An 18,008-nucleotide genomic window follows, 5' to 3' on the forward strand; every position below is an offset into this window, starting at 1 on the left:
GGGGTCACAAAGAGTTGGACATGACTAAAAAATGATTGAACCACAACAGCAAAAATGTAGGAAACATTATCTTCAGTTGAAAAGAAGATAGCAAAATTATTTGCTCGTATCAGGGCCTAAGAGAATGGTTTTGCTACAGTGAAGATCACAACTTTGGAAGTTGCCAGCTGAATCTAGTTTCCCTGAGAGTTCACACTCCAGGTCTCTAGGAAATAAAAGAAAGGAAAGGGGGCTGAAGTCAATGGTTACTTCATTCTCTCAGTACCATCTTGCGGGGGGGGGGGGTAAGAAAAGTCTGGAAACAAAATTTTCTGTCTACTTTTGGTCATTTTTGTTCCATTAATACAGTTTCTACAAGGCAGGATTTTAATTTATTGGTAGCTCAGCTCTCTCAGTTGATATTTTGGTTACAAACCTGATATATTTCTACTTCAGATGCACAGGCTCAGAAAGACTATGCTGCTTTCCAAACAAAACCAGAAAGATTTTGTGGGGTTTTGTGATGGAATTTATGAAATCAGAGTAGAAGGGAGACAGAAGAAGGGGCAAAGGGGTTGGGAGCAGGACATTGAGAAGTGAAGTCTGCCAATGTGCAATGCAAGTGATAACTTGCCCAAGGGTCCATTATGCACAAGGGGCTAAAGTTTGTGTTATATGTGCTATCTCTCTGGAAATATATTCAGCCAGAAAATGGAGTAGAGTAGCGTTAACATTGCCCATGTCTGACAGCACAGGAGCCCAGATTTTCTGTCACATGCCTACTGTGCTAGATGCTGGGGAGGAGGCAAATACCAGGTCTGGAAAAGGCATGGTTACATTCTCTGTGACAACTTGAGTCCTCAAGGATCCAGGCATTAAGAGGGGAAAAGATTCCAGATCATTTTATTAGTCCACACAAATGTCATTCTTCTCCAAGTAAGGTGTGTGGAGGTAGATAAGACAAGACCAAAAAAAGCTTCTGGGGACATGTGCAGGTCAAGTCTTGTGATCTGAGGCAACTGGTGGCCCGTTGCATAACAGTATACCATGCTGTCTCTGTAAAGAGGTAGCTAGATGGCACATTGGTTAGGGCACTGGGCCTGGGGGGCAGGAAGACCTGAATTCAAATCCAGCCTCAGATACTAACTCTGTAATACTGGGCAAATCACTTCACTTCTGTTTGCCTCCATTTCCTTAACTGTAAAATGGGGATAACAATAGTACCTACTTCTTAGGGCTGTTCTGAGAATCAAACGAGATAATATTTATAAAGTTCTTAGAACAGTGCTTGGCACATAGTAGGTGTTTAACATTCCCTTCCTTCCTAAATATAATATCTAATACAAATGAGTATGTAATAAGTAAATGAAAGTGCTAGGAAATAAAGTGAGGTAGCGATCCCATGTCTGATCTGCTTCTCAGATTTCTCAGGGGTTAAGTATTTCTAAAATGACGATATAGCTCATATGTAATACCTACTACTTTTTTATTGGAAAGAGGGTGGGGTAATAACTTACCTTTCCATGATGTCTTAATTCACTTTCCTCACAACTCTGTCTATTAGGTAGTGCTAGCTTTACTATCCCCATTTTAGAGATGAGGACACTGAGGCACAGAAAGGCTGTAAGAAGTGAAGCTAGCACTTGGATTTCACTCCTGAGTCCAGAGCCCTTCAAACTCTATCCAGTTGCCTCTCAAGTAGTCACCTGAGCCTCGAGCAGTTCGTTTTCCCCTTCCTGTTTAAGAACAGGAGTGGTAAGGTTGCCCCACCTGGCTCCGCTTCAGACAACAGTTTGAAATATCCCTGTAAATGACTGCCATCTTAGTTTGGCACAGCTTCCTACATGCCAACCAAAGAGCTGATGCCAGCTATTCTCTGGGAGAATGAAGAAAGTAAAATACCATTATTCACAGACACCAAATAATCTAATAACCAATGAAACTCTCAAGGAAAGTTAAGGTTACTGTTGAGCCCAGGTTCTGGAAAGCTATACAGAGAGGGTGTCTGTGGTCACTGGAGGACTGGCTACTTGGGGAGGAAGTCATTTCTTTCAGTTTTCACAACTTATGAAGATTGCCTACTGAGAGGCAAAGGCCTCAGTGTGGCTCTCTCTCTCTCTTTGGCTCATGACTTCCTTTACCTGACCAGTCCAGTCTGATCTCCTACTCCCTGGACCCTTTAGCTCTTGTCTTAGATTCCTCATATATCCCTGCAGTTTCTGTTCCTGTTGGTCTAGAATGGGGGTGGAGGAGGGAGGGAGACAACATGCAGACAAGGAGGTACATACAAGGTAGACACAAGGAAGTTACTTCATTATGACTTCCCCAATAAAGAGTCATCTAAATTCCACTCACTTTTTTTTTTTTTTTTTACATAGCTTCAGTGAAGGAAATCTTATGAACCCTGAGGCAGCTCATTCCACATTTGGACAACTCTAGTTGCTGGCAAATTATTTCCTACATTGAGCCAAACAGACAATGTTTATCTAAATGTTCATCTAAAAATGTTTATTACACTTACTATGCATAAGCATTTGTTAAGCACCTACTGTGTCTTGGGCTCTATGCTAAGTCCTGAGGATATGAAGACGAAAAACGAAAGTCCCCTAGTATTCCATCAGGTGAGATAACATGTACATACATAAGAATATCAACAATAAATACAAAAGGAATACAAGGTAGTTTAAGGTCAATAATAGTTGAGAGGATCAGGAAAAGCTTGAGGTAGATGGTAGAACCTGAGCTGAGTTTGGAAGGAAGTGAGGAAGAAGGGAGTGCCTTCTAGGCACTGGGCACAGCCAGTGCAAAGACAGAGAGGTGGTAGATTAAGCATTGTGTGCAAGGAACAGCAAGAAGACCAGTTTATTTGTATCTTGGAGTGCAGGAAGAGGAGTAATTCAATGTCAAGTTTGAAAGGAAGGCTGGGCCCAGGTTTTGAAAGATTTTGAAAGCCAAACAGAGGATTTAATATTTTGTTCCAGAGGCAATAGGGATCAACAGGAGTTTATTGAGTAGGAGAGTGACATGGTCAGACCTGTGCTTAAGGAAAATCAGTCTGGTAGTACAATGGTTAGAGCATTGGGCCTGGAGTCAGGAAGACCTGATCATTTAACTCATAGTTGACACCTGTAAATATTGCCTTTCCTGTTAACCTCCTTGACAGCAGGGACTGTCATACTTTTCTGTTTTTATCCCCAGAATTTAACACTATGGCTTACACAAAGTAAATGCTTAAAAATGCTTCTCTCTCTCTCTCTCTCTCTCTCTCTCTGCTTCTTTCCCTTTTTGAAGCAATCAGGCTTAAATGACTTTCCCAGGGTCACACAGCTAGTAAATATCTGAGGTAAAATTTGAACTCAGGTCCTCCTGATTCTAGGGCTGGTGCTCTATCCACTGTGCCACCTTGTTGCCCCAACAAATTTTTTTTGTTTATTCATGGATTTTTATATGGCATTATCCTTTTCTAAGGAAAAAAAGTTGCTTTTGCTTCAGCAATCCACAAGGAGCTTAATGCCACAGGGAATGGTCTTTTCTTAAACTGACTCTGTCTGGGCCACCCATTGATGCCTAGTAGGGATGCATAGAGTTTAGGTTTCTTTGACTGGCTTTTGGCTTGTGGCTAGGCTTGTAGCTACTTACAGAAATGCTCAGTCGCTAACCAGAACGTTATGTTTTCAGTTTCTTGGTGCTAGAGGAGGGAAAAGTGCTTTGAGACGCCCTCCTCCAGGAGCAAGAATGTTTTTTCTGAAACCAAAAAATGCAGTAGCTCAAAGGCATGCAGGCTGGGGGTTTGTGTGGAGGTTTCTTAGAGCAGATGTTGAGGCTTCTGAAGAGTTTCACATCACCCGTAAGCTTGGGAAACTTGTCTTTAGTTTAACCTTTGCTATTTTTAATTCAGTTGCCAGACTAAAAGTTACTTAACACCCGATGCTTCAGAACTGTTCCAGGTCTAAGAAAAGAAGACATTTTGGGAATGGGAGAAGGCCATCCAACCCTGCATTATTCACTCTCTTTAATTTGTCTTAATCCTGTCTTCAGGCTCCCCCCCCCCCCGCCCAGCCCCCTTTGTTCCCAAAAATACATCTAGTTAGATCTTGAATTCATTACTACACGTGGCTCCATCAGTGTCACTGGCAAATCAATCCACATTACTGCCCTTTGCCTAAAATGGTTCGGCCTGGCTTTTCTATTTACCTTTCAGAACTTACCTCTCTTATTTGTCCCACCTGCCAGTATTAAAAGTGTTGACCCCTTTATCAAAACCTTCTGTAGTGTTGCCATATGGGGCTCTCTTTGATAGTAAGACATAATGAATGGCTTTAAAAAAATCCTTCTTCTTCAAGACCCTGATGGGTTGACCATGGAATAGTGACTTACACTGTGATGTGTATGAAGCCTTAGCTCTGCTGTTCTTGGTGTATTTTTGATGCTATCTCAAACCTTGAAACAACCTACTAATTTCAGGGATCCCTTCTTTAACCCCAAACCCCTTTCATGGTGTCCAGTTCACTTACTGCATTGTCACAGGATTTAGAGCTGGAGGGGACCTTAGCGATCATGTGATCCAACTGCCCCATTTTACAGATAAGCAGACTAAGGTTTGCCAAAGGGAAATGACTTGTCCATTGCCACATGGAAGAATTTGAATCCAGGATTTCTGACTCCCAAGCCTGTGCTTTTTCCAGTCATGAGAATAATTCCTTTGTCCCTCTCTAAGGAAACTCCTGTTCAGGTATGGGTTGGACTAACTGACCTCTCAGGTTCTTTCCAACATTGGGATTCCATGATTTTATAATTTTATATTTTCAGCTGTTATTTTCAACTGTGAAATAAATTTGTCTCCTTTACGTGTGTTCCTATAGCTCAAAACAAGCCGCATGATTTTGAAGCTAGTGTTCATTTTATCATGAAACTTGGAAATCTTTTTGCATTTGCTTATGACTTTCACATGCAACATCGCTGGCAAATGTAGTTAAAAAACTGACCCTCTAGGCATTTCCCATTGGACACTCCCACCCCAAGAAGTTTCCATGTATGGCCATTTTGTAGCTTGATCTGAAGCCTGTTTTCCATTCATATTCTTAATTCACCTCCTATTGCATCCTGCTTGGCCATCAGTGAGGAAACTTACCCAAAACTTTTTTTTTTTTAAATAAGTATCAGTATCTTGAATCTATAGAATTATTCATAGATAGTAGAGGAAAAATCTCCTCAACGATTATAAGCAATGAAGTATCATGTATTTCTGCCTGGATCTAGGTTGCTTATTCTTAATAAAACTTATTTTCTAGGTACTTTTCCATCATGTCTTTTAAGAAATCACCTGAGACAAACCTGGGAAGACTTGTGTGAACTGAGGTACAATTCAGTGAGTACAACACAAAGAATACGTCATACAACAACAATAACAATTATAAAGGAAAACATCTACACAAAGGCATAAGAACTCTGATAATGTAATGACCAACCAAAATTCCAAAGGACTAGTGAGGAAACATGTTACCTACCTCTTCAAAGTGAGGTGAGGAACTCAAGTTCAAAATGAACATATATTTTTTAGACATGGAAAATGTGGGGATTTATTTTGCTTGGTTATGCATATATGATACAAATGCTTTGTTTTCTCTTTTGAAGAAGGGGTGGTGGGAGTTGAATAAGGAGGTACAAGTGGTAGGGTTATATAAATGGAAAAAAAAAGAGAAAAAGGAAAATTGGGCCATTGAAATATTTCAAAAATGCATAGAAGAATATAGAATTATGGTCAGTAGGAAACAGACAAGTAGCATCACTTTGAAAATTACATGTTGAACTTATATACTTGGAGGGAGAAGTAAGTTGTATGTAGTACAGATTTGTGGCTGCACATGGAATCTTTTCTCTGTTTCACTTTGTATATGAAATGCTCATTTTATTTGATGTTTGAGTCTATAATAAAAAAATTAAGGTCATCGAGGATTCTTCCATTTCTCCCTCAACCTGTGATTTCATCACTATAAGTCTCCTGAATCGGGGACACAGTCACCTCAATCAGAGGTCTAACAAGAAGCTTGACCAGGGCTTTGCTCTAGGGTGCCAAAACGAAGGGAGAATTGAAAGTACATTTTTCAATTCAATTCAGTTAACATTTATTAAGTGCCTACTATGTGCCAGGCACTGAACTAAGCTCTGGATATATAAATAAGAAAAAGAGACAGCCCTTGACCTCAAGGAGCTCTCATTTAATGGGGGAAAATGGGGGAACACACAAAAGGAAGATGAAGAGGTGAGGAAGCAGGGGGGACCTGGTGTAGGGGCATGGTGTTTCGTAGATTTGAAGCTTAGCAGAGCTGTTGATGGAAAATGCAGTTATCAGGAAGCTTGTGAGCCCTTCATAAAGGAAGGCTTTGGGAGGAGTTTAGTACATTCATTCTTTCAGGAGGTGGAAATAAATTGTGCTTGATACCTAGTTAGCAAGAATTAGTTAAAAAATGAAGCTCCAGAAGCTCCCACTCTAAACTCCCTAGTATACATACCCCTATACCCCAACTAGCTCTTTCTGGGTCTATGAACCCTTCTTGCTTACATTTTATGCTGAGAGGTGTGACTTGCTCAAGGTCAAATAGCTGTTATATGGTATAGCTGGTACCATACCAAAAAATGATTATATAAATCTGTTCCATATTGCTAACTTTAGTTGATATAACATGTTAATGACCTCAGTTTTTTATGTCTATCATAAAGATGATAGACATAAAAAATTTAATAAAAACATTTTATGCCACTTGTCCTAAGTCCTAAAGGTCATATATACTAGTTATGTAAGGTATTGCTCCTAACTAATGCAGATCAATAATTTTTCTGTCCCAATGAGGCATTGAGGGCTTAAGTGACTTCCTGTGGTCACAGAAACTAGTACGTGTTGAAAGTAGACTGTGAACCTGGGTCCCTTTGACCTCAAGACAGATATCCACTCTCCCTTATAAAACATATAAAACTAGATACTTAGCCGTTTCCTAATGGTAGTAGTTCTGAAAGTGGTTCAGATGTAGTATCAAAGACATACTGATTTATGTTATTCATTGGCTTGATACTTGACATAGGAGGCATCCTTGTTTAGGAAGGTAGCAAATGGTATAGTGGAAAAATGCCAGACTGGGAGTTTGAAGAAATGGGTATGAATCAAAACTTTAGCACTCACTACCTGTACAACCTCGGGCAGAGGTTAAGTAACTTCTCTGGTCTCTAGTTTCCTCATCAGTAAAATGAACAAGTTGGTCTAGATAACTAACAAGGTCCCTTTCTGGCTTTAAATCTGCATTCAATAGCTGGGGCTTTGGATCATATGGTATCAAATCCAAGTGAAAGCTTTTATATGTTCACCTGGATTCTGGCTAAAGGGGAGAGCACCATAAAGAAGAGAGACCTGATAGTGTGCACATATAACATCTAGCCCAATTCATTATAAATAGTAGGCACTTAATAAATGCTTGTCATATATATGAAGGAATGGATAATAACCATTAAACCAAGCAAAGGTTTAGTATAGTTTTTTCTTGGGGTAGGTCATTGATGGAGATTCTTTCTCTACACACAAACACACACACTATGGACTCTTCAGAACTGATGATATTGGAGAAAGCATGCACTAAAACAGGTGTGTCTAAATAAAAATGAAAAACCTCGTGAAATAGAAGCCTAATTGTTTGTCTGAAGTACTCAATACTAATTTATGCTTAATCCAGAACTGCCTGATCCCACTGTTGTCTTCCCCCTCCCTACTTTTTTCTACAGGGAATCCTGCAAAACAAAAGTAAACTAATAAAGGCATTTCTTCAAAGGTCACTCTTGCCTGGGAAAGGTGGGAGACACCTAAGAGTATTGTTTTTCAAATTTAGTTCCATGGAGCCTTAGGATTCCTTGAAAGTATGGTAATGGCCGATAGACTTAGTTTGACTCTGCCTATGTAGTTTAGAGACCCATCTCAGCCCCACACCTGGGACAAGTATTCCGAAACAAGAAAAACAAGGGATATGGGACTATGGCCTTAAAACAAACTAAACAAAATAAAATCCCCCCCTTCTTTTTATGGCAGTGTTGGATAGGTATCCTTCCATTGGGGCATTCTGGGGGAGAGTTGGGTCTGGGGTTGGAGGGTGGGTACAGATTTATGGTATGATGCTGGCAAAGGGGACACATTGGTTTTATTGTGTTCTGACTCCCACTAAGCTTTTCACAGAGCTCTGCTTGGTTCTCCTTGGCCCTATCATATACTACCTGGTTTGGGTAATTGTCATATTTCCCACTCAATTCTAAGTTCCTTGGAAGTAGGAATTGTGTCCTTTTTGCTCTAACCCCAGGCCTCAGTCCAGTATTTTACAGTTAGAAAGTGCTTAAACTTTTGACTTATTCTCTAATAAAATGACTGGAAATATGAAGTGGAATTCTATCCATTATCAAAAAATCACATTTTTTCTTTGGCATTTTCTGGATAAGTGCCCACAGATAAAACTTTCCCTGGATGTAAGTGGTACCTGAGAGTTATATTGACTTTTCAAGCCAATCAGCCCCAAGGGCACAACAACTCCATAAGAACATACCATCTAGTTTACCCCACTGGGAGCAGGGGACAACACCAGAGATGGACTTTATGGAGCAGCAACATGGGGAGCACCAGTACAGTACAAACCCTGTGAAATCCAAAGCAATACAGCTGGGAAAGCAAGTACAATTCAATTGAATTGCAATTTAATACTAATTAAGCCCAATTCTAAGCTCCCTACCCCACAGGGCTACTGGGAGTCAAGAAAGTACTTTGTAATAATAGTTGTTATTATTATTATTATTCAGATAGTTGTGCTTCCCATGGGGCATAATGCCCTTGTGAGCCCTGATAACTATGCCAAGAATAGAATGGGATTTCAAGTAGGACTGTTTTCTTCTTGGGCTGAACCAGATGACCAGACTAAGTTGTTATAACTTCCCCTCAATAACTTATTCAGAAGCTCTGGCAGCAGACTTTTGGTGTGTTAACTGCTACTCTATCTACTGCCTTCAACTACAGCAGCACACATTTGAATAGTCTGTCCTTTTCCAAAACCCAAGCCCAAGTATGTGCAAAATACAGCCAATGCTCAATTTCCAGTGCTAATGGCGGTGTTTGGAGGGGAGGGAGGCAGGCAGACATGCAGAGCGTGGAAAAATGAAATTCACAATCCAAAAATACCATGCTAGTGAGCAGAACTTCCTCTTCCACCAAATCGATCATCAAGACTATTAACAAGTACATAATTCTTACTTCAGTTTCACCTTTTCTCCTATTTTCCTGCTTATTCTCCTATTGAGGTAAAAAAAGACCAATAAATGAAAAGAGATGGGGGAAATGGTAAATCCAGATAATCTACAAGCTGAATAATTAGTATTTGAATAATGTTCAATTCCCATTCCCATACCCTATAGCTCTATCTTTCAGCCAGACTGAACTTTTCTCCATCCCTTGCCTTCTTCTGTCTTGGTTCCTTGGTCACATCATCCTCCATTTCTGAAAAGAACTCCTCATTCCCTCCGTAAATTCAGGTTCTCTCTACAAGGCTGAACTCAGGTGCTTCCTCTCTCATAGAACTTTCTCTCATCTCCTGTCCCTCATCCAAGTCTTACTATTTTTGGATTAACTCATTAGCTGACATTGGTTTAATTGGCATGAAGTGAGGGCAATGATAATAAGCTAGCCTATCCCATCATAACTAGAATACAAGAATATAGCACTTTAACATTTACATAGCACCTTTCGTACATCATCTCATTTGGACCTCATGATAATCCTGTGAGACAAGTAAGACAAATAGTATTATGCCTATTTTATAGGTAAGGAAACTAAACCCCAAGAAGATAAGTTAATTTCTTCAGGTCACACAGTTAGGAAATGTGGGATTTGAACCCACCTCACTACAAGTCCAGCACTATTTCTCCTACACTAAGCCAATAGCCAAAATAGAAATGTTGGGACCTCTGAGAATTGTACAGATTTTCCTGCAGTGGGAAGTTATAGAAATTGGAAGGTCATTACATCTGCTGACATGAGTGGCTCAGAAAGCTCAAAAGCATAAAACTTCCACTGTTTTAAGAGCCAAGGTCCCCATCATTTTGTCAACTCCCTAAATAGGATCTCACTTGTGATTAGGCCTTGGGTTATTTTTACTTTATTTTTTATAAGCCCTACAGACAAAGCTGGTGCTGAAGCCCAGAGACTCCAAGAGAAAGATGGGTTTGGACACTAAACAAAAACAGACCAATTGAAACAACCCTAGGCATTTCAGCACTTCCTCAGTGAAAGCAGTTTGAAAATAAATAAGCATTTTGGAGCCACTACCAGGCACACTAATGATGACAAGCCATGAAATCCAGCACAAAATGGGGTCCCCCCCCCCACTTTCTGATGTAGTGGTACCAATGGCAGCTCTGGCCTTTTCGTATGTTTAGTGCCGCTCACACTTTTTTTTTTCTCCAACTCAGGCTTGAAAAACAGGCCAGCAAGCTGATCTTCAGCTACGTTTCTTACTGTCCAGCCAAAAGAAATGGAATACTTTTTGTTCCATGAATTAGCAAGGCAGGAAAAAACTTACTTTCCACCCTTCTCCCACTATCTGGAGTAGAAAGAGTTGGCTAAAGCTGGATTCCGGCAAAATTGAGAAGCCTAACCATAGTTAGGCACTGTTTGTTTTAAGTGTCACCATCACCACCAACTGGACGTATGGCTTACATGCTCCACTATTTAAGCCTCCACTTTGGCTTTCATTTGTATGGCACCCTCATGCTGCAGGTGCCTAAAGCTCATTGCTACCAAGCTTCTGATTCACTCATCCCCACTCCATTTAAAATTCCCTATGATATACTTCTAGGACCAGACTATCTGTGCCCTCTTAAATAATAATGAACTAATCAATCAATCAACAAGCTTAAATGATACTATGTGCCAGGGTTATCAGTGATAATATTTAAAGGCCAAGACAAAAGATTCCCAGAGCTCTCTCTCTCCCAATTATCATTTCTCGGTTGTTTTTCAGTTGTGTCCAACTTGCTGTGACTCTATTTGGGGTTTTCTTGGCAAAGATATTGGAGTGGTTTGCCATTTTCTTCTGCAGCTCATTTTACAGATGAGGAAACTGGGGCAAAGAGAGTAAAATGACTTGCCCAGGGTTACCTAGCTAGTAAATGTCTGAGGCTGGATTTAAACTCACCAAGATGAGTCTTACTGACATAAATGGATTTTAACCTTGGCTTTCTGGAAAGAATATAGCTACCTTAGTTCATAGAATCATAGGATCATAGATTTAGAGCTGGAAGGACAGATGCCATCTAGTCTCTCTTATTTTATAGATTAAAAACAACAAGGCTCACAGAGTGAGTTATAAGTGAGTAATTAGTGAGCTCTCATTAGTGAGGTCACATAGGTTGTAAGCATAAGAAATGGGATCTGTTTATGATCCACTTTATTAAGAAGTATTTTATTCTATTTGCCCTTACTTTTTATCTTCAGAAGGCATAATATCTTGTCTTAGTATTCTGAGATTTGGCAAACACATCCAGGTTTATTCTATGCAAACATTTCCTATTTTAAAAATAAATTTTGTTTATGTCCCTTTCAACCATAGACTTGTTAGAGAGACAAACTACTGGATTTCTGCTCTCTTTGATCATGGTAGCTTCCCTTGATCCTGTAGTTAAAAATCTTTAAAGGTTTTTCAAGTGTGAGTGACTTAGCCAAAATAGTGATGATGTCAGATGATGTGAATTCAAACCCTGGCTCTGGTAATTATTATCTAGGTGACATGTGATAAGATACTTCATCCATTAGGGATTGAGTTTTCTTACCTAGAAAATGGGAGGTAGTGGTGGGGAGGTTGGGACTAGGTGCTCAGACCCTTAAATCCAGGTTCTGCTACTTGCTACCTGTACTTTAGATAGGTCATTTAACTTATCTGGGTCTCAGTTTCCCTCTCATAAAATGAAAAGGTTGGATCAAATCTCTAAGAATCTTCTAGCTGTAAATTCTATGATCTTATGACATTGGTTGAGTGACAGTGATCACCACCACTCTATTTAAATGCACATACCAAGAGAGGTGCAATGACTTTTTGTAGGTCATAATAGAAGGGCCAAATACAGCAATGTTTAGTCATAGGATCAGGTCAACTGCAGAGGCCAGGTGTATGTGCATTCCTGGAAAGCCTCATCAGACCACACACATGGAAACACACCATACTTGAATCTCAGGTTTTTGAATGGTCTATGTACTAAAATGCTAATGTAATTATAGTCATGATTTACATAATATCTTTCTGACAAAATAAAGTTAAAAGCCCTTAAAAGAAAGCATTTCCTTAATCTTTGTTGCCCTGTGGGGCATTTTGGAGAAAGGAAAACTGAGGCTTATGTAAATTAAATAAGCAGCTTCAATTCAAGCAATCTGTCAGTGGTAGAAGAAAGACTAAAATCGGATGTTCCTACTGAGCCCAGTTCTTGATGTTCTGCCCTGGAAAATAGCTCAATGCAGAAGAAACTGTGAAAGGAGAGGCTGAGGTGGAGGCGGGGATGGTGCTCCCCTCCCCCTACTAAAAAGCAGCACTATGCTCACCGATCGCTGTACTGCACCTCTTCCCCATTCCTGGCCCAGGTGATGGTAGGCTTCGGGTTCCCCACAGCTTCACAGTGCAGAAGGACACTCAGTGTCCCACTGGCAAGGGCTACAGTCTGCCCAAGGTGTGTGACCACCTCAGAGGCCGAGAGCTGCTGGGCAGCTGAGATCTTCCTCAATATCACTGGCTTCCTGTGTGGTTGGCCACTTCTCACCTCTCCTGAGGAACCTGCAGAGGAGACGCGGAGGGAGCTGCTGAAGCCAGACACGTGTTTGTGGGGAGGGATGGCCACAGGGTAGACTCTTCCCTCTGTGGACTTGAGGAGCGAGTCCTGATGCTCCAGGTGAGTCCTGAAGATTTCCCTCGCCAGCTGGGCTACCAAGTGCTTGCTGTACACGTCTTGCAGCTCCTCAGGCTGGTGAGAGATGTTCCTCAGGAGGTCATCGAGCCGCTGCTGCTCGGTTACCATGGTGAAGGGCAGGTGGAGAAGGGCTTGCTCCGGATTCTGGTCCTCCTCTGAGGAGGTGTTCCTCTCTGTAGAGTCCGGGGCCTCCCAGGAGGTGAACAGCTCTCCGGGCCACGCCCGCTGCTCCAGCAACCTGGAGACAATCTCATCATAGCGGCTCCCTGGGTCAACTGCCGGGGCCCGCTTTTCGGCCTTACTGCCATTGAAAAAAATTCCATTCTGGTGCTTCTCCTGGGTGCGCAGGGCATCATTTGGGCTGTTCTTCCTCACGGTGGGGGGCTCCTCCTCGGCCCTCAGTCCCAAGGGTCTGGCCAGAAGCTTACGGTTGCCCCCAATGAGCTTGATCACAAAATGCTCCTGAGCCGGTCCTGCAGAGCAGGTGTAAGTGCCTGTGTCCGAGGGCTTAAGACGATGTATCTTCAGGTAGCCAAAAGGGGCCACTGTGATGTGGGCAGAGCTGGTGAGATGCCGGCCATCCTTCTCCCAGGTGATGAGAGGCTTTCGGAACCTCCGTGTGGGGCACCTGAGGACCACAGAAGTCTTGGGAAGCAGGTAGGCAAAGCCTCCCACCACAAAGTGTAACTTCCTTTGTTTCCGGGTCTGAATATAGATCTTCCTGACGGCCGTAATGTGAGGACTGTGCTTTGGAGACGGGCGACTGGGCCCTAAAATGGAACCAACAGTATCTGTAAATAAAGCGGTACCATAAAAACAGAGTTTGAAGAGAGTGAGAGGGAAAGAGGGGAGAAGAGAGGACAGGAAGGAGGAGTGAGAGGAGAGAAAAGATAAGGAGAAGGACAAAGAGAAGGGGAGGCACAGAATGGGGAAGACAAAGAGAACAGAGAAGGAGATGAAGGGAGGTGGGAGGTCACAATGCAGTTAGGGAGATAATACACACACACACATGAAAAAGTAAATAATGGTATGAGAAGGGAAAAACGGATACAGTCCAAGTACATAAAAATGTGAGAAAGTAGCATTTGATTAATTGTCAAAAGAGTGGGTTTCAAAGGTGTGGGAGGAAGGAGAAGGAGGAAGAGGAGGAGGAGGAAAGAGAAGAGAGACAGGGGTTAGAAAAGTGAGGACTCTGGCAGTTTACTTTGGCCTGGGCAGCCGTTTCACGCATTACATTTTATGGGCGCCACCAGCTACCAGCTGTTGAACATCAAGCCGCCACAATAAAAACGTAAGAACTAACAAGGTGCAATTGAGCAGGATGCCTGTCACCCTGCTGTGTGGTTCCATGTCATTAGAAGCCAAAGCACAGGGACTGGGGACTGAGCAGGGGGAAGCTCAGGGGAAATTCAGTTCCCCTTGTTAAAGGCATTTGAATAAAGAATTTGGTTTAATAAACAGAAGGAGAGGACAAAAGGGAAGGAGAGTTCCCCTTGTTAAAAATTTACCATGTGGGCCCAGCAAAGCACCAGGTCCCTAATGCGGATGGTGGCAAGAGCCCCAAAGTGTTACAACCTCAGGGATTAATATTAAACAGAGCAAATCTGTTTGGAGGTGATTTAAAACCCCAGGGTGGATAATATTAGACTTCATTAGTTATATGCTACCTCCAGCTTCCAGGTCTCTGTATGCCAGACAAGTGAACTTTTCCCCCACCCCGTGCAAACCATTCTTCTCAGGGAGAAGAGAGCCTCTTCTGCCCATGGGAAATCAAGACTCCTCTCCTTCCAACCTGACTGTCAGGTGTCCAGCAAAAGCCTTAGCAGACCTCTGGGGCATCAACAACAGCTTGAAGCCTTCCCTGAGAAGAGGGAAGTAGCCCTCTAGCGAGGTGAGGCTTCCTGAGTTCCTTTCTTCCCATCTCTGAAGCTTCTTGTCATACTTACTCGCACAGGCTGCTAGCATGCAGGGCTGGATGGAGGAAGAGAAAGGCAATGGCGGGCACAGGGAAGAGTTGACAATGACCCACTCTCCAGACTTCAGGATCTTTCTGCAAATGGCACTCCGAGTCTGGGTGCCCTCTCCGCAGCTCGTGGAACACTAGCAATGAAAGAGAGACCAAGAAGTCCATGTTAAAGGGGTTACATCAATCTTCGAGATCTTGGCAACTGCAATTTTAGAATAAGTTGTAGAAAGTTGCTTTTATCCATATAATAGAAGTCAACTCAGCTTGGGGCATTGATTGAAGTTTTCAAAGGTTAGGCAATGCAGTATACAAATTTCAAACATATCAAAAAAAAAAGCAGCTATGTTCTAGTATTAATCAACAATTCAGATACAGGAACTATGGCAAGGGACGGAGTCCCTCTAATGATGACTGGTGAAATGTATTTGTTAAGAAGTCTTAACTAAAAATGAAGGGGAAGGAGAACATTGGTTCCATACATCTGCCCAACCAGATCATATGACACAGGAAGAATAATGTCCATGGAGAGGACCAATGATTCACAGAAGAAATATCTAAGGTGAGGAATGTAATAATACTCTTGGGGCCTCGGGTGTTTTGATGCAAATATACACAATCTGAATAATAAAGGAAACTTCAGATATTAATTCAAAGAGAAAAAACTGATCTTATTATCACTGAGAGTTGGCTTAGGGACTAGTTGAATGATCAGACCTAAAGAGTAGTAATTTGTGAATTGCTGTGGACCTGGAGTTAGTAGCTTGCCCAAAGAATCTGTAAAACATTTTTATCAATGGAATAGATGAAGCCAGAATTGCCATGCTTGTCAAAGTATTGGTTGACCCAAAGCTGGGAAGGACAGCCAACATATCAAATAAAAGAAATGGGATTCAGAAAGATCTGGACAAGGTAGAACTATGGCCCAGATCTTAAAGACTAAATGAAAATAAAAAGTAGAAAACACTATCCCTGTACCTTGAATACACATACACGTACACACACACACACACACACACACACACACACACACACACACACAGATGATAGTAAATTAAACAAGAATGAAGCAATCCCAGTTTTGTAAACCTGAGGTGCTGCAATGTTATACCAGTCAGAGATACCTTAAATTGTACCCAGTGTTATTTCTGGAGCTCTCATGGGAGGCTGAGTAAGTGCCATTTTGTCTGAGGAATTTCCTTGCCACTTATCCTGCTCTGTCTCTGCATTTTGTTGCCAGTATCCTATTCTTGCCTATATCCTGATCTGGTTCTGCCTTAGATTCTTCAAGAATTCCTGCTTTGAAATCAGACTGTGTAATGTGGAATTGTTCTCCACCCCCCAACCCTACCAATTCTCACCTGTTTTGCTCTTTCAATTTTTCATTGTCTCCTGCTGCTCACTTAGCTATTCTTTCCGTATACTTTCATTGGGCTGCCACAGATGACTTTTACCTGTCCCACCTCTCAGACCTGCCCTCCTTTCAGAAGCTTGATGTGGCTGTAATTAACTTCCTGGGTGCATTAGCTGCTCACCATGATCCCCAGTCTGTCATCTGCTCCCAGGTGATTTCTTGCAGAACAACCTCAACTGGACATTGGGTGAAACGCTGGTGTGCTACATTACTTAGAGCTCACTTTGAGTTCAGAGGAAGTAGGGAGGGTTTCTCTGCTGCTTGGAATGAACTGGGAATGCCAGACCATAGGGGAAATGGAGCTTGAGTTGGGCAGTATTAGGTGAAGAAAAGGGGAGAAAATTTCAGGTGAGGTGAAAAAAGGAGAGCAAGGAGAATGGAATACACATAAATTATAATCCTATGAGAAAATAAAGACATGGAAATGTGAAAGTACAAGGGCCATAGGGGTATGAGGTGAAAACAATGGATTGACAATTTTCATTTGAGCAAAAGGATTGCGAGTGAAATAAAGCTAGAAATGTAGGTTGGGGTCATATTGTGGAGGCCAAATTAAGGAATTTGTACTTGATTTGGGGGGGCCATTTGGAAATTGTTAAAGGCTTTTTTGTGGCATAATACATGATGAAGACAGTGTTTTAGGAAGATTAATCTGGGGGGCAGTGTACAGGATGGATCAGAGATATGGAAGTCAGTTAGGAAGCTGTGATATAACAATGGCAGCTAAGGTGGTGCATTTTTTCCTGTTGACTTGATAAATGTTCATTTTAAAACCTTCAGCATCCAATTTTTAGCAACTTTTAAATATAGTGTGTCCCAAGTGTTTTAGTGACATTTTAAGCTTTAAAAGCATAAGTTGTACTAAATAATTTTAATAGCACGAAACTGCAGCAAGACTTTTGGGAAACTCTGCATTAGCAAATTGATTCTTTGTTATCTATACTGCCAACTTTTATGAAATTTAATCTGGAGAAACTTCAGAGACAGTAGTGGGAATCACAATTCTTACTTTAGTTAGATGATGGTAGTTATTTCCAGGTCAAGAACCTTCTCCCTAGTTTTCTTTGTTTGCAGATGACCCCATCACATCCAAAGGAGGAAAAAACTTCACGATTAAAATAAACTACACTGAACCTCCTACCCTCTAGGTTTTATTTTTAGTGTTAAAAGCACATCATTAATTAATAATAATAATTAATTAATAATTTAATTTAAATTTAATTTAAATAATAATAATTTATTAATTAATGAGGAAAATGTTGTTAGATAAAGAGTTAGGAGGCCTGGATTCTCTTTCTGCAAGCCATGTTTATATCGCTAGGCCTTAGTTTTCTCATCTTTAAAATGAAAGGGTTAGATTCCATCATCCTTAAACTCTCTTCTAATGCAAACATTTTTCTTAACTTCATTTTTTGGGGAAAATTTCACAAAAAGATTTTAAAAGATATTTTCTTGGTAGCCTTTCCCTTAGGGATTTAATTGGTTAAAAAAATAAGGAGGTTACTTTCTGAAAACGAGGTATGACTTTTTTCAGGGATGTGTTTAAAAAAAAAAAGTCTTTCCCTTTGAACAGGATCTGCCAATAATTTTAGTTGAAATACCCAAGAGGGGCTCAGGCTTTGCTATTTTGTCAGATGGATTCTATGTGATAAAATATAAGATTTAACCCAAATATCTTAG

General features: G+C 41.2%; 1 protein-coding gene across 2 annotated transcripts in view; it reads right to left on the bottom strand.

The window, feature by feature from the left end:
- ADAMTSL1 (ADAMTS like 1) overlaps positions 1-18,008 on the bottom strand; it is a 397,281-nt gene that overhangs the window by 73,587 nt on the left and 305,686 nt on the right. For both annotated transcript variants that reach the window (XM_027862672.1, XM_027862671.1), the window contains 2 exons: positions 14,898-15,051; positions 12,590-13,721 (listed from right to left, as the gene is read on the bottom strand). In XM_027862672.1, coding sequence (XP_027718473.1) covers positions 12,590-13,721; positions 14,898-15,051 — 1,286 coding nt within the window. The remainder of the gene's footprint in view (positions 1-12,589; positions 13,722-14,897; positions 15,052-18,008) is intronic.

Source organism: Vombatus ursinus, unplaced genomic scaffold (assembly GCF_900497805.2).
Source record: "Vombatus ursinus unplaced genomic scaffold, bare-nosed wombat genome assembly UNPS02014770.1, whole genome shotgun sequence".
In the NCBI taxonomy this organism is placed as follows: Eukaryota; Metazoa; Chordata; class Mammalia; order Diprotodontia; family Vombatidae; genus Vombatus; species Vombatus ursinus.